The sequence below is a fragment of the Crinia signifera genome, chromosome 1 (genome assembly GCF_055691185.1).
Source record: "Crinia signifera chromosome 1, ASM5569118v1, whole genome shotgun sequence".
Lineage (NCBI taxonomy): Eukaryota > Metazoa > Chordata > Amphibia > Anura > Myobatrachidae > Crinia > Crinia signifera.
In genome coordinates, this window is record NC_139217.1 from 348,219,444 (window position 1) to 348,240,361 (window position 20,918).

The window sequence follows — 20,918 nt, forward strand, 5'->3', positions numbered from 1 at the left end:
GAAGCGTGACAAGCGCAGCGAGCCCCGCGAGGGGACACGGACACCTGTGAAGTTATCCGCGTCCCCTCTCGGGGCTCGCTTCACTCGCCACGCTTCGGGCTCAGTGGCTCGCTGCGCTCGCCACACTTTCTATTCTCAACTCCACGCCGACGTGGATAGTGGGGGTATGAAAAGGTCGTGGGACGCGGGGCTCGCCACGCTTCGGGTTGGCGTGGCTTGTGGAATTAACAAGGTCGACAGCTGTTACGTCGACTAGTGTCATTGTGAACAGCTTTAATAGTGTACGGGGTGTCCAGTTCAGGGAGTGTGGATGTAGACGCATTAGCGTCTAAATTGCCGGGGTGTCCAGTTTACGTGCCCCCGTTGTCAGCGGTGTGCACGACTGCCTATTTCACTGTGGAACGACAAGTACCACAGTGACCTGTCAGCACTGGGCAGCGTGCGCTGCTGCTGCCCAGCGCTACGCTGATAACGTAGCTTACATAAGGAAAGCAGCCACGCGCTGCGCTGAGAACAGCTAGAGCGGCACGCGCACAGTTAAACAGAGCGTCTGGTAAGCTGACAAGTTTCATACACAGAGTGTGCGCGCGGCGGCGCCGTGAAACTACACAAGTACCGTATTTTCTTCCGCTCAATCAGGTTCCAGACTGTTTACTTGAATTTTACATGTTACTTTCTACTGCACAGGACTATGCTGTATTTTCTACAGTGCATGTGCCTGACAGTACGCCATTCTGCAGCACCATCCATGACTTTTGCTTTCTTACCTGAAGACATAGAGGGGGTATTCAAAGTTAGAGGGAAGGGGGCTTGGCCGCGAGATGCAGATGGAATTCGCCAAGCTGCGGTCGGGAGCTCGTCAATTCCCAGCCGTTCTTGGCAGAACGTGCCTGAATGCCTATGAAGTCGGGCGCATTCTACCGAGATCCCTGTTCAGTGCTGTCATGGAAGACAGCATTGAATAGGGCCTGCCGCTATTTTTCCTGTCGGGAATAGTGGCGGGCAGTGGCGTAACTATAGCACCGCAGCCCCCACGGTCGCGCGGGGGGGGGGGGGGGGGTGCTGTGCATGTGGGGGTGCCGGGGGGCTGCGTTGCTATAGTTAGCACCCTCCCACCCACCGATTGCCGCCCGCCCGCCCATCGCCCGCCAATCCGCCGCCTGCTGCCTTACCTGTCTTCAGTTCTTCTGCTAGTGAGACGGACCACAATAAAATGTCCGCCCCATATAGCAGACAGTTCTCTGAAACTGTCTGCTGTATGGGGGCGGACATTTTGTGTTGGTCCGTCTCCATAGCAGAAGAATGAAGCCAGCAAGGGAGCCGGGACCAGCGGCAGCAAGACAGGTAAGGCTGCGGGTAGGGGATGGGGGGTGCTGCGGAGGGGGGGAGGGGGGCGCCCCCCCCCCCATTAATGGCGGGGGGGCGCCCAATTCATAGTTACGCCCCTGGTGGCGGGAGATTGAATACCCCCCGGTTCTATTCATGCATATTTAGAGATCATACAGATGTGTCCTTTAATATCTTTGGTTGCGCTGTGGCAGGCTGCAGCATCTATGCGGTTAAAAAGGAGACCACCAGTGGGAACAGGGGCAAAAATGAGCAAGCTGTGCAGCACCAACAACAACAATGCAAGTGGAGACATCTGTATGAACAATATTTTTATCAGCCCGCTGTAGAATTGTCACATTGTCCATTCATGTGGTTACCAAAAATCTGGCTTGGCGCGTCTCCTTTCTAGGCTGCTAAGCTTGTCTGGATTTGTCATGTTCTCATAGGTGGAATCAGAGCACAGTTTTCACCCCTGCAGCAGCCAGATATGGAATAACACACAGCCCTATCCCAGTCCCACTCTGTCAGCTGACTGCATGAGAGCTGCCACAAAAATATATATAGAATATACAGTGACACAAGAATACCCATGAGCGCTGTGTCCACAAATGTCACAATTCCTAAACATATCTAGAGTGCGTGGAAACCCAATACTCCAAGACGAGCTTAAACTCTTTATAAAATTAACCAATAATTTGACGGCTGCTTAACCACGAAGTTCCTCGAGGGTTAGGAAACACAAATAGCATACACTTCCCAATAGTGGTACGGTGCCTATTTGTATTAAAGTCCATATGTTTCCATCCAAATTTTCAATGAAACACCAGTTTTTCCAAGGAAAAAGTTTAGTCGGTACTTGTGTATTATCATGGCGCCCCCGATATTAAGTCGCACGACTTTTAATCGCATCGCATGCCATACACCGGGTGCACACCGATGCGATGTACGCGTCCTCCGACCTTTTCATACCCCCTCTATCCATGTCGGTGTGGAGTTGATTTTATATAGTGTGGCGAGCACAGCAAGCCACCGAGCCCGAAGTGTGGCGAGCGGACGCGTATTACTTTACATGTATTCCGCGTCCGCTCGCCACGCTTCGGGCTCGGTGGCTCGCTGCGCTTGCCACACTATATTAAATCAACTCCACGCCGACGTGGAAAGTGGGGGTATGAAAAGGTTGGAGGACGCGAACCGACGCCCCTCGCGGGCTTGCTGCGCTCGCCACGCTTCGGGTTCACGTTCATAGTGGGGGTGCATTTAACATTGAAAGCCCCCATTAGGGTGCTTATACAATTTAAAATCGCATTGCATGGCATTGTATGCCATATACAATGCTATACAATTTTAACATTTTATGACATCGGGGGAAATCTCATCGCATCGCATACCATCGCATGCCTTATGGTCTGCGATGCGATGGGCGCCGTGATACTACACAAGTACCATTTATTCTTCGATGAGTAGTCAAAGGATGTTACAGCAGTACAGTAATGTCCCATTACTGTAATGTCACATTACTGTACTGCTGTAACATCTTTTGACTACTCATTGAAGAATAAACTTTTACCTTGGAAAAACTGGTGTTTCATTGAAAATTTGGATGGAAACATATGGACTTTAATACAAATAGGCGCCGTACCACTATTGGGAAGTGATATCTAGAGTGCGTACCTGTTTTAATTGCAAAAATGTTTTAAAAGTTTTGAAAAATACACCGCTGTTCTGTACTGAATATTTGTTAGGTGTCCCAATCAATGTACAGAAATTATAAATGGGTTATCTGTAAATAGATTTATAATATTAATTTTAGTTCTAAATATATATCCAAACTTTAGGAAGCTTTGCAATTAAAATTAACTGTTTATTTTTTGATTAAAGTAATTGTACACATATGTACCAATATACCTGAAGAGGTTAAAGTGTATCTTTTTTTTAAGGCAAACATATATTCTATATACAGTATATTCTACAAGAGCACAGTGCTTTGCAGTAGCACAAACTGGTCAGTGCCCTGGGTGTGTATTCCCACACAGCTGAGAATCACTGCTAAGCACTGAGCGACTATTTCCATGGCAACACTACAACAAGCCACTATACAGCCTGCATGAAGTTTACTCCCGCCCATCAATTGTCATTTGCTGAGCTTAATGCTAAACTGTTTTAATTGGTCTGCAGTGATGTCACTCACAAGAATAATATCCAGCAGATTAGATCATTTTAACATCACAACAAACACAAACTTAAAGTAGTGAATAGCTTCTCTTGTATAATAGACACTGTTAAGGCAGCATACAGCTGTATATAGTTGTTTGTTTTGTGTGGAAGGATTGTTTTCATTAGAGCAGCTCTAGTGCATGCAGTTGGTTAAGTGTCAGCCTGATTACGTTTTTTTCTCTAGCAACTCTTATACACCATAGAAATAAGCTGAGTAGTGACAACCCACAGATCACTTTAATATGGTGTTAAGCAAGAGGTTTTCCATGGATGTCAACTCAATGCTTCCTTCAGTAGAGGAGGCAAACGATGCTGAGGAGGAGGAGGTCACACAGTACAGTTTAGGGGGGATCTCCAGCAGACCACCCAGCCGACCACTTGCAAGCCTGAGCAGAGGAAGTGTAGACGAAAAGGTAAGTCATGTATAAACAGGTTTACATTTTGAATTATGTTATTGGTATATTTCCTTTGTATACATTAGTTTAAGTATTACTTATCATGTTTTATTACAAATACATCCTTATATATAACATTATAGCAGGTCACATTTCCTTCTTCAAAGTATTAGCATACACAGACAAGAATCGCAGTATGTAGACATTTCTAGTGAGAAAATGCAAATACAAAGTTTAATCCACATAAACACACACAGAGCATAGAATATGAAGATTTGGACAAAACACTAAATGGGAAATTTTATAAATGCAATAAAATACTGCAGTGACACACAGGGCTGCCGACAGGGGGGTGCTGTTGGTACAGCTGTCCTGGGCCCCGGCCTCTGGAAGGGCCTGGGCAGCTCATATTGCCCACAGCAACCCTCCGCTGTATGCTGCCTGCGTTTGCGCTCGGTCCTCCCTTAGCAGGTCCCGAAGCACAGGTTTTTCCAATGGAGGATGCAGGCGGCCAATAAAATGCTGCAGCGACTTTTGAGCCAATCAGAGCTTGTGTACCATTAGCAAATCAGAGCGGCTGCTTAAGGACCTGCTGAGTGAGGACCAAGGGCGATAAGATTTAACCGGTCCCATTACATTATTGCTTTGAAGGTCAGAAACACTAGGAATGACAAAGCGTCCATAATGCAGCATTTTAGGATTGCACTGATGACCCAGAATTTGCCATTGGCCATCAATGTTTTTTTACCCATCGAAAGCCTACAGCTGATGGCAAGTGTTTTTGCTATGAACATCTTAACAACAATACTTCTGTATCTAGATGGCTCACAGACAATAGTCTAGGTAGACAGTCAATAGATCAACACTAATAGTTCAATATGCGCTACAATAGGTCGACATTAACATCTTTTCAACAAATATAAACCTCTGTATTACGTTCATTAATTCATTAAAGCGCATTGAGTCCTTTTCTAAACTAGCACTATGTAAATAATTCATTATTTGCAAAATGAGTGACTGGTAGTCGGCATTTGAGGGTGGCTGCTAATATGCAGGGCTGTCAGGACCATTTCCTGGGTGTTGCCTAGTCAGCCATTGCAAATGAATTCACAGCTGGAGAGCCCCCTGCCAATATGAGGCAGCATAGGGTTGCTCGGGTCTGATCCTGCTTATGTGCTTGAGCAGCAGACGTGAGATGCTGGCAGTGGGAACGGACAGATTGGGGATCTAATCGAACCCAGGAAATCTAGGGGTAAATTTACTAAGGCTTCTAAAAATTATCCTAGAAAATAATCAGATGGTTGCTATGGGCAACATCCTCTCTTCATTTTTAGAAGCTTTAGTAAATTTACCCCCTAGCGTACACACACGACAATTGGGCAATGTGACAGTTCACATGCCTGCCGCTAATCTGTGCTGTGCAGCCGAGCAGAGTTGCTTTGCTAGGCTTTTAGTTTAGACCAGCTCATTAGGCCGTTGGCCCTCACTGCCATTTGCAAGATGGTCAGTGCCAGATTGCAGTGGGTGTCTATACACAAGACAGTGTGGCTGATTTATTACCATATTTTCAAACTGCATGCAATCTCTAAATCAAGCCCATTGTCACAGAGCATTATCATTGCAGTGTACATACACCAACCTGCCAACGCGGATTAAGGTTAGTCATGCAGCACTGCGGCATAATTGGTATCCCTAGAGCAGGCATTCCCAACCACGGTCCTCAAGGCACACCAGCAGTGCAGGTTTTAGTGATATCCAGGCTTTAGCACAGATGGTTTAATCAGAATCCCTCAGATACTAATTAAGTCACCTATGCTCAAACCTGGATATAACTAAAACCTGCACTGTTGGTGTGCCTTGAGGACCATGGTTGGGAATGCCTGCCCTAGAGAGTAGTATGGAACGTAGTCAGCATCCTGGCAGTCAGGATGCAGGCATTCCGACTGCAATCAAAACACCAGCGCGGGAACTTCGGAAGGATCAGAATTCTACCAATGGCCAGGGCCGGTGCTAGGCACCGGAGCGCCCCAGGCGGGGGGTCGCCCCGGCGCCCACCGTCGTGCTGTTACCGGGGGGGGTGGATGATGTGCCCGCCGTGAAAGGGGGGGTGGAGGATGCGATCGTTCCGGGGGGGGGGGCGGGAGCGGTGCAGCGGCAGCCGCCGAGTTTGCTGGGGGTAGGGGGGAAACTGCTCACCTGCCGGGTGCCTGCCACGTCGATCCACAGCAGCGTTGGGCAGGGGTCGGGTAGTGATGCGGCGGCAGCCGCTGAGTTTGCTGGGGGTAGGGGGAAGCCGCTCACCTGCTGGGTGCCGCGTCTGAGCGTCTCTCCACAGCAGCGTTGGGCTGAACTTGTTGGAAGTGACAGGGGAGCCTAGGGTGTGATGCATCGGATTCGGCAGCCGACGATGTTGCTGGGGGTGGCGGGGGAGCTTAGCCGCTCACCTACATCCAGGGGGGGTTCTTAGCTCCGGACTACCGCCCTCCAGTGGCCGGCGCCCTAGGCAAATGCCTAGAGCTGCCTAGTGGTGGCCCCGGCCCTGCCAATGGCCTTAGATATCAGTGAGTATGTGGGACAGGTTAGGGTAAGGCTGGGATGGTTAGATTTAGGCACTAGTAGGGGACTTAGGGTTAGGCGGTGGAGGCATAGAGGCCTCATTGGCAGTAACTCACTGCACATGCTGACCACGACCCTCTGCTGTGCTTACTCTTTGCCGATCAGATGCCGCAGCAGGCAGAGGGCTCCAACGCAAAGTTTCAGGTTGGACATGGGAGAAAGGTTCCTTGAGTGCTCTTTCCACTACAAGTAGACTCCTACTCAGAGCCGAATTTCCCATTAGGCACGTGCCTAGGGGCGGCACATGTTTGGGGGCGGCACTTGAATGCCTGTGATAGTACTGTCAGCCCGAAATGTACCAATAACTGCAAAATATCCACTGTACTGTACTATATTCCATCTTAAATAGAGTGTAAATGGATAGGACATGCAGATACTGCCCCTATAAACTGTCCTACTTAGTAAACATTATTGTTGTGCCTAGGGGCGCCCTCATCCCTAAATCCGCCCCTGCTCCTACTCACTGGTGGTAGGAGCCCTAGGGCCATATTCTGAGTCCCACATAATCCACATGCAATGCCAATGTTCATGTAGTTGAATGATTATTTGTATATGCACATTTCAGAATACCGCCACAGTGTATACACAAAGGTGCTTTCGCGATCAATGCAGATGTTAACAGAAAGGTGGCGTTTAAGTGATGGGCTTTCCTCAGCGGTGACTGGGAAATGGCAAGTAGTGCTCGCAACAAAGGGCTGTTCGGTGGCAAATGGGATACCGTCGGTTGGTCGACCATAAGATGGTCGACAATCATTGGGTCGACATACTGGAAGGTCGACATGGGTTTAGGTCAACAGCGTTCTAGGTCGACATGTGACAAGGTTGACAGGTGTCTAGGTCGACACATGCGTTAGGTCGACAGTCAAAAGGTCAACATGGGTTTTTTGACTGTTTTTTTGAGCCGACATGTGCCAACAGGCGGTATTTCATGCCCTACCATCCACTAGGGCGTGGTATGAGAATAAAACCGCACCCGAAGCACCACGAGCCCAGTGAGTGATGCGAGGGTATACGGTGCACCTAAAACTGTAAAAAAACAAACATGTCGACCTTTTGACTGATGACCTAATGCTTGTGTCGACCTAGACACCTGTCGACCACGTCCCATGTCGACCTAGACCCCTGTCGACCTAAACCCATGTTGACCTTCAAGTATGTCGACCTAACAGTGTCGACCCAATGACTGTCGACCAAATTATGGTCGACCCAATGATCCCATTACGTGCAAATATGGGGGTGTCAACGTGATTGGCTGTGTTCACAAATGCTCAACCGTTCAGATAGGAATCCATAGCCAACAGAGACTCTGCATCTGCCATATGCAAGTCTTCACGGTGGGACCAAGAGAGGCACGTTCTAGTATAATTACATTGTCTATAGACCAGCAGTTCTCAAACTGTGGGTCCTGACCCCCAAGTGGGTCCCGACCTTCTCAGTATGGGGTTGCAACTATTCAAAAATCTGTTGAATTGTTTATTTTAGACTCTTCCCATCATGTTATGCCTCCACAATGCTGCCATGCAGGTGCTCTCTGATGACTACACATGTTATGTGATCTTCTGCAGTAACTTTCTGGGGTCCGGTAATTATTTTTATTGTCTGATGGGGTCCCAGAGCAAAATAGTTTGAGGACCCCTGCTATAGACGCTAAAAGTGAGCATCTTAGTCCTTGCACACTCCAGCCGCATGGAAACACACAATGGAAGGAGTTTGTAAGTTTGCATAAACTTACAGAAGCTTTTCTATGCAACTCCCTTAAGCTGCAACCTACTAAGCCTATGCTTAAATCTGGCCCTCTTTATTGGAGGGTTACCAACCCGTGGTCATTTTTCATATTTCATGTTATACTTTGAGTGAGTTCACTTTATCCTCACAACATACTACTCCTGCCTGCTTGATCTGGATATTCATCCGTAATAACAATACCTTTTTTCATCTGCAAGTACATTAACTATCACCGTTAATCATGGTTGCCTACCTGACCCTCTCCATGAGGGAGAAAATGCTCTGTTCCTGGACTTCCCTGGTAATGTATGATTGCCATCACCTGTGGTGAGCGAGGTAATTGATAAGAAAGGTGTCACCACAGGTGATGGCAATCATACATTACCAGGGAAGTCCAGGAACAGAGCATTTTCTCCCTTAGGGAGAGGGTCAGGTAGGCAAGTATGCCGTTAATGCTTGTATTTGCACTGTCAGAGTTGAAAATGCCCAGCTGTACCTCTAATATCAAATATCACTTTTATGCTGATAATACTCAACTCTACCTCTCCTTTCCTGATCTCTCCCTCTATCATTTTTTTCCTCCCTGTATTGTTCCTTTGTACGGCGCTGCGAAACACTTGTGGCGCCTTATAAATAAAATAATAATATCATCCCTGATATTTCCAACTGTCTCTCTGCTATCTATTCTTGGATGATTCAGCACTTTCTTAGACTCAAAATGTCTAAGACCCCTGATCAGTTTCGCACCCTCCCACATAAAACCCAACCATCTCTCATCCTAACTTTCTGTTTATGCTCACTTCTACTCCTTCGGTGTCACTCCCATCTGTCTTTCCCTCCCCTTTAGAATGTAAGCTCTCACGAGCAGGGCCCTCTCTCCTCATGTACTTTTCTTAGAATATATACAGTATATATATCTCTGCCGCTCTGATAATTGCTTCAGTGTCCTGTCCCCTGATGAAACTACATCTCTCACAATACATGTCTATCTTTCAGTTGAACTAAAAGATCATCACTTTTTTTTCCTTAGGTTGTACCAAGGTCAGCAAGCGCAAAGCACGTGGTTGAAAAAGGGCAGCATGAAACTGCTGATACTTCTGATTCAACAGAAGAAAAGGAGGATGTTAAACCAGATAAGCCCCCTGTCAGTGCCAAGGAAAACCTGGACACCTGGGATACAGATCTAGAAATAGAAGGTTTGTAACGGATATAGATTTCTGGGAACTGTAATATCAACCATATGGAAACTTTGCAAAATGTGTGAAAGCTGCAAAATCAAAAAATGCAAAAATACATGAATGAGTTTAATCTGTATAACTACAGTATTTATATACAGATAGTGGTAGATGCTCAAATTAGTTCAGTAAAACTTTTCAGGTGCATGCAAGGGAGGGGTTAATACTTAGTAAGTAACAAGACATTGGTTCCCCCGGCACACTGAATAGTTTTAGCAACCAATCTTGAACACTACATGATAATAGAATTCAGAGATATTGGTTACATATACCTGCGCACTACAGTATTTGTAATTGCTGAGATGCTTCACTTTTGGATACACAAACATTTATGTGGATCTGATAGTGAAGACTTGCCTACTCTACTATTCAGGAGGTTCCCAACTCTCGGGTGTCAATCTTCGGATGCCCAAAAGAGTATTCAAGTCATCTGGAGCTAATATGGTTACTATGTCCACTTGGAGGCCTATATAGAAAATTAATTCTGTAAATAAATATGCAGAAATGGGCTAGTACCCAACCTGATGTCCATTTGCAACTCTTTCGCCCTACAGATGAGCAGTCAGATCCAAAACTGGAAGTCAAGTGATAATGTTAGTAATCCCTTTGCTTTTTACTCATTGCCGGGAGGGGCTTTTATTGGAGCTGATGTCCAAGCGAATGGCCCTTTATAAAATACCCTGAAACACATTTTACGTCAGAAACAACAAATAACACAACAGTACTTTGTAAAAGTTTCGTCAATGAGTTTGATTGTCCAAAGGAACACGGATAGCAAAACAAAGAACTGACTCTAGACTCTAGAAAAGGTCACATAAACCCTTGCCTAGGGTAACAGGTGTCCAGGGACAGTGGTCTGCTCAATGTCTCTTTTAATGTATTTATTTTGTTATGTTTATTTTGTATAATAATTAACTTTTCCAAATTTTTAACTTTCTATAATGTATATTTTATACATGCACCAATCTATAACAAATTATTTCCAAATCTATGTTTAAAAAGCAAAAAATAACATTTCATTTCCATTACAAAGCACCAGGACCAGATACCCGGAATAACATAAAAAAAAAAGTGCCGGAAATGTCCCAGCTCTACTTTGCTTAGAGTTCTATGGGTTAGGGGTATAAATGGTCTAACCCGGGTCATCCAATCTGGTTACCGTTCACAGTATCTGGAAAGACAGCTCAACAGCGCTTGGAGATGATCTCCAAGTGCTAACAGGAGAGCTCCACTACACCTGGGTGAATGCCATAGTGAGAAAGGAGTCTGCCCCGAATGTGACCCTATTTGGAGCAATGGGGCAGATGTATTAAGCCTAGTAAAGTGATAAAGTGTAAGGTGATAACGCACCAGCCAATCAATATGTTATTTATATTACTGTCATTTTTCATTATTACTGATAATGCATTCTTTCTCTCTTTCCTCCACCCCCTGTTCCATCCAGTTCACCACCTTCACTGTCCCCTCAATTTCTCTCCCCCCGTTCACTTTCTCTTTTAGTGTTCACCAAAAACTAATCTTTCTTCTATCATAGTTGCCTACCCTCCTGCATTCTGCAGGAGACTCCCTGAAATGACAACATTCTCCCTCTCATCAGTCTAGCAATCTCCCTCATTTCACCTAGCCCACATTACACTGGTACATTTCAGGGTTGCCTACCCTCCCGGAATGGTCGGGAGGGTCCCGGAAATCGGGTCCCCCTCCCGGCCCCCTGGAAAGGGGGGCAACCCTCCTGCATTAACCCCAATCCCCCGCGATCCGCCCCTCGGCGGGGGGTCCATGAGTAAAATGACGCGATCACTGTAGGCACGCCCCCCAACAGGGAAGCCCGTCTGTAGCTCCGCCCATAATCTGCCTCTTTTAAGCTCCCGGCGATAGCCCCGCCCCCCTGTATAACGGAGCTGGCTGCCCTCTCCCGGAAGGCAGCCAGCAAAAGTCGGCAAGTATGGTACATTTTTGGGGAAAAAAGGGATGAGAGACACATACATTTACAATGAATCATCCACCATTTCCCAGCACTTTACCAAGTTTAGTATCTCTTACTGACTTCTTTGGGGCTCATCTACATATGGATATAAGTCATTTTACAAGATTCCTGTCAGATGTAGCAGTACACACCAAAATTCTAGGTGCCACAATCTCTCTATATGTGGAACTAGACACCCTTTGGGTGGAGCATGACACACCCCCTCAATTGGGCGCTTTGCAAAATTCTATTACCAACTATAATCTACCTGAAACTAGTTGTGAAAAGTCGGCAAGTATGCTTCTATGGATGTTATACATATCTGAAACAAAACAATCTACTTTAGCTCTTAAGATTATATTTGTGAAGTATTTTACCAGGAAGAAATACACTGAGTTGCGCCCCCACATTTTTTTGTCAGGTATGTCTAGGGTATATAATATACTGTACAGTTTTCTGCAGGTTAAAGACATTAAACTACACAATTATAAACATGCGTATACTGTAGAGCAGGTTATGATATGACGTAATTATTTTTTCAATAATGAGTGTTCTGTATTCATCTTAGAAATTTAAATAATATGCATACTTCTAATGAAATAAGTCATTTGTTTGCAGAGGTCAAAGCATCTTATGATCCTTCTGGCAAAGCCAGATACATTTCTACATGCCAATTATTCGGTGTTGTGCCAGTTTCATACTACTTGCGTCACATGGGAGACTCTGAACTCATCATGAGGCATCATGGGCTTGGTGCACAGGTGAGTGTGAATATTGACCTTCAGAGGCCTAGTTAGATACAACTTCTATACTAGCCTTGCTATTTTAGTACATCTACATACAATGTTGCATTTTAGTATATATTAGTATTTAGATAAGTGAGATTATCTTTTTATTTTGGTGTCCCAAAATATTCCATCTTCACAAACTTATATTCAGTATTCTCATTATGCCACTAGGTGGCGCTTTTCCCTTCCATATAATTTTATCCTTTCTCCAAACAATGGTGTTCTTTGAAATGTCGCTGATAGAGGATCCCAAATAATGAACACTGATAAATATGTTCATTAGCTATTAATTAAAAAATATTTAAAAAAAATATTACACATGACCACTTGTATAATAACATACTTTTTATATGGACGCATTTGTCAGCCACTTAAGCAGTTAGTTAGACCCGTACACCTGATTGTTAATGCAAATATTTAGTTAGCAATCATGTGGCTGCAGTTCAGTTCTGGAAGCAGGTGTTCAATTGGGGAAGGAATGTAATATAATACCCCTTTGGGACTATGTAAAAACCAGACCCGGACTAGACCCCAGACCGCAGGACCGGACATCAAAATCTGCAGTCCGGAGCTTTTAGTGTCTGATCTGGGGGGTAGATCTGTACAATCTGAATAGATACTTTTGATTGGATTTCTTTTGATCTGATTCTTATTCAATACAATCAAAATAAAACAAACAATATGACTAAATCCTGTGAACCATGACTTAAAACTTCATTATTTGAACTGCAATATATTTCTATTAAATATGGCAGCACTTTAGTAACAATTCATCTGTTTCTTTATTTTAGGCAGTAAGAGCCATTGCTTTCTCGTTGGTGACCAACACTTCAATTGTGAATTTAAATCTCAGCGATAACTGGATGGAGGGAGATGGGACAGCAGCAATTGCAGATATGCTGAAAGAAAACTGTTACATTTCAGGTGCGTCTGCTAAGCATTATTTTAAAAAAATGTATTTAAAAAAATAATAATAATAATAATAATAATAATATATATATATATATATATATATATAGCTTTTGGATAAATCACGGCACTCCAAGGAATTTTCAAAGAAATATATAATTGTAGAAACACACCAACGTTTCGGAGCTGTTATGCTCCTTTGTCAAGGTGAAAACAGTGTAACAAAAAACAATCAAAACGACATACCTTAAATACAGTGCAGGGTGTCAGTCTGCCCTCCCTCGTGCATAGGACGCCGGCTGGGACGCTGCGCTCCGTCTAGCGGAAGTTGACAACCGGAAGTGATGTCAGTATGGACGCTGGGACGCTGCTGGAACGCAAGCTGGGCGGTGGTCATGGTAACTGACCACCGCTGATGTCGGCTCTTGTCCCCGCCGTTGCCCGCCGCACTTTGGATAGGGGAGACCTGTGAACAAAATACAGTGTGGTCAAAATTAAAATATATGCACCACAAAATCAGGGTACATTAGGTGTATATTTAAGACGCGGTCAGCGAGTTAAAAACAAGTGTCAGAGATTGCTGGATGGGTACATCAGTGCCCAAAGAGTTAAATCCAGCTGTTGATTGCTGGAAAAAGCGTGTTTAAAAGGCAGAGTATGTCTGCCACTGTGTAAGAGCTGTAAGTGCTGTGACACAAATGTGATTAACCTGTACCGAGTGAAAAAAATTAATAGAAAAATTTAAAGGGAAAATTAAAAAATGCTTGCACTGGCTGTTACTGCTGAATACCGTATATAGCAGGTCAGAGGGTGGTGGTGTCGCCTTATGGTCTGCGTCGACCCCTATTGCGGGCGTCGGCACTTACCACTTGCGACACACTCCATCTCCCATTCTAGCTGTTCGAAGGCATATTATAGGATAGGGCTAAAGAAATCCCTCATGGGTATAGCGGCCATTGTAGTGTTTATACTAAATAGGTGTGTCGACTATTACTATATGTCGACCAATTGGTTTGTCCTATGTTACTAATAGGGGCCAATGATAATTAAAGAATTATTCCGGGGTCACAAAAAGACCGATATGGGCAGTCTCTCATTTAATCCAGCTGGGCTGGTTGAGTCCAATTTGTGGATCCATCTCGCCTCGAGTTTGAGAAGGTTGCCATCTCTGTCCCCTCTGCGGATGGATGGTGGAACATGGTCGACCACCATGTGCTTGAGATCTGTGAGTCTGTGCTTGGCCTCGGAGAAGTGCTTGGCCACTGGTTGGTCTGGTGCATTCTTCTTCTTCTTGCCTGAGAGTGTTTGTAGGATGGCCGATCTATGTAGTGCCATGCGTTCCCTCATAGACCGGATGGTCTTCCCTACATATAGTAGGTTGCAGGGACACTTGATTACATACACTATATGGGTGGAAAGGCAATTCAGTGTATGTTTAATAGGGAATGCACGTCCGCTGGTGGGGTGGACGAAACTGTGCCCCGTTATCATGTCCTGACAAGTGGTGCATTTCACGCACTTGTAACACCCCGCTTGTTTGGTTAAAAAATTTATGGGTCTCAGTAGATTTTCTCCAAAGCCAGTTATATCATTGTGGACTATGGTGTCCCGTATGCTCCTGCCTTTGGTATAACAGAGCATTGGTCTTTTATCCCTTAAACCTGGTAAGTCCCGGTCGGACTTCACGAGTGGCCATAAGGCCTTGGTTGCTCTGGGGAGAATAGGGCTAGATGTACTGAGTTTGACCACAAATGGTAACCTTTCCTTCTCTGCTTCTTTGCGGTTCTTGGTGTTGGGGCTTAACAGTATTCCGCGGTCCAATTGAAGCACTTCTTCGATGGTTGAAGACAGGCTCTTGGGTTTATATCCCCTTTCTTCAAATTTGGCTGCCATGGTGTTTAGTGCCTCCGGAAGCTTCTCTGGATCACTAATAATACGAGCTGCTCTGATCATTTGGGAGCGGGGCAACGCTTCTTTAAGTGAACGGGAATGGAAGCTGTTGTACTTTAAAATTGTATTTTTGTCAGTGGGCTTGGAGAAAAGGTCAGTATGGATGGTATTGTTGATAATACTGACTGTCACATCTAGGTAATTGACACTTTCTTGGGAACTGTTGTATGTAAGCTTGATGGGGGAGGTCCTGTTGTTAATTTTGTTCATTAGTTCAACCAGCTCGATTTCCGTACCGCCCCACAACATGAACAGGTCATCTATATATCGGATTAATAGTATGACCTTGCCCCTGGTGGCGGGGTCGTCGTTGAACATCTCTTCTTCTTGCTTAAACATAAAAATGTTTGCGAAGGAAGGTGATATTGAGCTCCCCATGGCACATCCTGTCTTCTGCCTGTAGAAATGGCCATCGAAAAGAAAATAGTTCTTAGTCAATGTTATCCGCATAAGCTCCATAAACAGTCCTAGATTGAGAGTGGACATTTGTTCCTTTCTGAGGAATTCTTCCATCGTCTCCAGGCCCTCTTGTTGTGGGATGCTGGTAAACAGACTGCTGACGTCCATGGTGACCAGGCTGGTGCCTGAAGGCACATTTTTTATGCCGTTGATGGTATTCAGAAAGTCAGTGGTATCTCTGATGTGGGTCTTCTGGCGCATGATTAGAGGCTGGACTATGCTGTCCAGAAGTTGCGATACCGGTTGGTAGATCGAGTTTCGGGCACTGATGATAGGCCGTCCTGGAGGGTTGTTTAAGGCTTTGTGGATTTTTGGAACTGTAAACAGTACTGGGACCGTTGGGTGGTCCTGTGTCAGTGCTTTGCGCACTTTCTCATCGATCCATCCTTTGCCATAGGCTGCTGCAAGTATCTGGTCTAGCTCGGCCTTATAGCCCTCAGTGGGATCATTGGTCAACCTTTCGTATACTTCTGTATCCGACAGCTGTTTGTAAATTTCTGTGGTATAGTCGGTCAGGTCCTGGACCACCAGGCCTCCGCCTTTGTCTGCCGGTCTGAATACCACATCTCTGTAGCTTCCCAATTGTTTCAGTGCAGCTAGTTGGTCGCTATTTAGGTTTTGATGCTTCGGATGTGTGGCTTGGGAGTATCTCGTTACTGAGTCGTCCATCAGTCTTAGATATGATTGGATGGATGCATTGTGAGACTGCGGGTCGAACTTCGAGGTCTTGCGTTGACGGAGGAACTTGGTGATAGAAGGGTCTTCGGTGGAGAGGGAGGGGGGATGATGTTGAAAATGTTCCTTGAGGCGGAGAGATGATCAGATGATCAGAGCAGCTCGTATTATTAGTGATCCAGAGAAGCTTCCGGAGGCACTAAACACCATGGCAGCCAAATTTGAAGAAAGGGGATATAAACCCAAGAGCCTGTCTTCAACCATCGAAGAAGTGCTTCAATTGGACCGCGGAATACTGTTAAGCCCCAACACCAAGAACCGCAAAGAAGCAGAGAAGGAAAGGTTACCATTTGTGGTCAAACTCAGTACATCTAGCCCTATTCTCCCCAGAGCAACCAAGGCCTTATGGCCACTCGTGAAGTCCGACCGGGACTTACCAGGTTTAAGGGATAAAAGACCAATGCTCTGTTATACCAAAGGCAGGAGCATACGGGACACCATAGTCCACAATGATATAACTGGCTTTGGAGAAAATCTACTGAGACCCATAAATTTTTTAACCAAACAAGCGGGGTGTTACAAGTGCGTGAAATGCACCACTTGTCAGGACATGATAACGGGGCACAGTTTCGTCCACCCCACCAGCGGACGTGCATTCCCTATTAAACATACACTGAATTGCCTTTCCACCCATATAGTGTATGTAATCAAGTGTCCCTGCAACCTACTATATGTAGGGAAGACCATCCGGTCTATGAGGGAACGCATGGCACTACATAGATCGGCCATCCTACAAACACTCTCAGGCAAGAAGAAGAAGAATGCACCAGACCAACCAGTGGCCAAGCACTTCTCCGAGGCCAAGCACAGACTCACAGATCTCAAGCACATGGTGGTCGACCATGTTCCACCATCCATCCGCAGAGGGGACAGAGATGGCAACCTTCTCAAACTCGAGGCGAGATGGATCCACAAATTGGACTCAACCAGCCCAGCTGGATTAAATGAGAGACTGCCCATATCGGTCTTTTTGTGACCCCGGAATAATTCTTTAATTATCATTGGCCCCTATTAGTAACATAGGACAAACCAATTGGTCGACATATAGTAATAGTCGACACACCTATTTAGTATAAACACTACAATGGCCGCTATACCCATGAGGGATTTCTTTAGCCCTATCCTATAATATGCGGCCATATACATACAAATATACATACATATAGTGAGGGTTTGGCACTCTGGACAAATTGTTCAATTGCTGGGGGTGCCCTCCTAAATATCATACAGCAACAGACCTTACTTCCAGAAATCTGTATGAAAGAGAAGGCGGCACTCAGCAGACTTGCTCGATAAGTATGTATTTTAATTAAAGTGAACAGCATATTAAAGCTATAAGCAGTCGATGTGACATTTGAAGAGTCTCAGGCCTTTTCTTCAGGACGTCTGGCTGTTTTTACAAAGTGCTAGGTGCATGATAAGTGCAATGCGCAAAGTGAACAAAAAGAAAAATGTGTGTTCACTTTGCATACTGCACTTTTCATTCACCTAGACTTCCAGGTCTTTTGGAGTTGCTAAGCCCTCCGGTGCGTTTGTTTTTTTTTTTTTAAAGAATGTTCCAAACAGTTGATTTGGCCACACCCAATGTTTTTGCTATTTTTGTTTGGGTATGTTTTGATTTTTTGGCCCAAATCGCTGTCGTGTATGGGGGCCTTTACAATATGCAGTCCAGTGTGTAGCAGGTTATTACACTGGTTTGCATAATTGCCTCATAGCACTAAGGTGGTCATGGTTTTGATTGTCAAGAGGTAAACTGTACGTGAGGCGGCCTATTTCTCAGGTATAGCAGCCATGTCAAGAACAAAATCATTAGAAAAGTACAATATATCATTTTTATATATAGTTTTTTTATTATTTTATGCACACCCCTAACTGGCTAGTTTCCCTTTGTTCTCTGTAAAGATAATCTTTATGTCTATCCTAAGCAAGCTTAAATTGTTTCCTCTGAATTATGTCTCCCCTTCTACCTTTTTAATAACTTTTATATTATTATTATTGTATTGTTATACATTTTTAGGTCTTTTATTATTTCCTGTAAAAAAAATGTGATGTAGGCCAAGCATTGTCTTAGTGTCTTCTTTGTACTTTCTCTAATGTATTAATATCCTTCTGACGATGCCCTTCAGAACTGAATCCAGTATTCTTGTTGAGACTCTACCGACGACCTATTCCGTGCTATTCTGTTGTGGCTCCAGAGGAGGGGCTGCAGCAAAGTACAAAATACAAATAGTGGAGCCCCACCAACTGCCATTCCAAACTCATTGACTCACTGGCAGTTGACATGACTCCCCTTTTTGAATTTTGTGCTGCTGCCCCTCCTCTTGAGCCACAACTGGTGCCGTTATTGCTTCTTTTTTTCTACTGCTGATTCCTCTCCCTATGCAACCAAGCATCTGACTTGTCTTCCTCATTTCTTTGTTACATTGCTTTACTGACATTAAGGGGGGTATTCAATCTTCGGGTCACGGCAGACAAGCTTGCTCGCCCGCCGTGACCCAGTCCCGTTCTCGGTCAGCTCGACCGAGAACATGCAGGCGGGATTCAATGTCCCGCCTGCAGCGGGTCGAGAAGGGGGCGTGGCCGCGAGTTGCGGCCGGGAAGTGACGAGATGCAGCCGGCAGCTCGTCACTTCCCCGCTGTTCTCGGCAGAACGAGCCCGACAGCTAGACATGTCGGGCTCATTCTACCAGGAAACCCTGTTCAATGCTGTCGGGGAAGACAGCATTGAATAGGGCCCGTTGAGCATCTCCCCCACGGGAGATGCTCGACGGCGATTGAATATCCCCCTAAGTGACCTGAAATACAGTAGTAGACCCCTTTCTTCTCTATTTCCATTATAGCAGTTAATTATTTGTTTTTCAATTGGGGTTTTGAGACCCATGTGCATTATCTTGCCATTTTTGGCGTTCAACTATAGTTGCCATGTTCTTGACCATATTATTTGCAAAAAAAACTGCATAATATATTGGTGCTATATAAGGGTGATAAAGAAAAAGGTGGCAATGACTTTTATTCCTGGTTTATGTTTACAGAGCTACACTTGTGTGATAACAAACTTGGACTGAAGGGAGCGAATGCCCTGTCACTCATGCTCCTGGAGAACACAACACTTCAGAAGGTGAACCTGTCAGGAAATGAGTTCGGTGACGAGGCAGCTCCCTGCCTCTCTGATGCCATAATGATCAACCAGAAGGTGGAATTAATGAATCTCAGCCATAACATGTTTGGAGATAAATCAGGTGCCATGATTTTTTTTTAAATGTTGATGAACATGATTATGTTTATTTCCCTTCTTTATTTTTACATTTGCATATATTCTGACCTAGGCTGAGTAGTCAGACGTGTTCATGCAGTTATATACAGATGTACAGATGCAGACTAGGACACAGGGGCATAGTATCAGGCTCGGCGCCACCACTAGGCAGCTCTAGGCATTTGCCTAGGGCGCCGGCACCTGGAGGGCGGCAGTTCGCCCATCACCCCCAGCGAACTGTGTAAAAAAATTGCTGCCCCGGCGTCCCTGCAGTGCTGGGGCGGTCAGGGGTGTCCGTGACGTAGGTGTGTATAAAGCTGGCTGCGGCCGGCGGGGTCCCTGTAGTGAATAGCAAATAACTAGCGCTTCCCGCGCCGCCGCGCGCATAGCGCTAGTTATTTGCTATTCACTACAGGGACAGCAATTTTTTTTACACAGGTACCACCCCCCCTCCCTCCCCCCGGCACCGGGGCGCCCTCACCCCGACTCGCCTGGGGCGCTCCGGTGCCTTGCACCGGCCCTGCATAGTATACAGTATATGTATTTACAGATCCATGGTCAGGGGCAGGTAAAAGTACTGGATTATGTTCTTGAAGATTTATTAATGAACTAGTTACCAGCCCATCAAAATGATGGAACAACATAACAGTAATGTCAGCCCCGGCAGCTGTGAACCCAAAAGGAGCAAATCTTGAAATTGCTTCAGCGGTAGCCATCTAGTGGCTGCTGACAAGCAAAACAATTGAGTTCCCCCATAGAGGTGAGGAGCAGCGTTAGCCTTTTGATATATAGGATACAGCAACTGAATACTTTACAAGCAAAAACAACTAAATAAAAACATAAACATAGGTGCATTTGATGTATTAATTGGCCACATATACCGCAGCATGTGATGCATATACCTCAGCACATGGGTGCAAATGTAATACTTTTACTAGAACAAAATACCTTCAATTAGCAACCATCTCTGCACCAGCCCTACACACACACACACAGAGATATCTATATAGATATATCCATATATATTCATTATCTGAATGTTCCTTTCTTTATCAGGTGAGATTATTGGAGCTGCGATTGCTGAAAACACAGGGATGTTGGAGCTAAATCTCAGCTGGAACTATTTCCGTGGAAAAGGAGCTGTCGCAGTTGCCAAAGGCTTAGGGGTAAGAATTCAGTGAATGTTATTTCAAACCATCGATTACAGAAATAGTTTTCTTCAAGAACATTTCATATGTCCAATGAGTGGTCACCAATTATGTTTATTTTTAATTCAACTAATCTAATAATACCATTCTAAGGCCTCGTTATCTCTAATCAAATTAAACCAGTTAGCACATACAA

At 45.0% G+C, this 20,918-nt stretch overlaps 1 protein-coding gene across 1 annotated transcript in view; it reads left to right on the top strand.

Annotated features, from left to right (window-relative positions):
* Window positions 1-3,522: 3,522 nt before the first annotated feature.
* Window positions 3,523-20,918, top strand: part of LOC146008045 (uncharacterized) — a 63,266-nt gene continuing 45,870 nt past the window's right edge. The window contains exons 1-6 of the mRNA XM_083146937.1: window positions 3,523-3,956; window positions 9,310-9,475; window positions 12,099-12,241; window positions 13,060-13,192; window positions 19,354-19,560; window positions 20,631-20,740. Of these exons, the coding sequence (XP_083003063.1) occupies window positions 3,786-3,956; window positions 9,310-9,475; window positions 12,099-12,241; window positions 13,060-13,192; window positions 19,354-19,560; window positions 20,631-20,740 (930 nt within the window). The 5' untranslated portion in view covers window positions 3,523-3,785. The remainder of the gene's footprint in view (window positions 3,957-9,309; window positions 9,476-12,098; window positions 12,242-13,059; window positions 13,193-19,353; window positions 19,561-20,630; window positions 20,741-20,918) is intronic.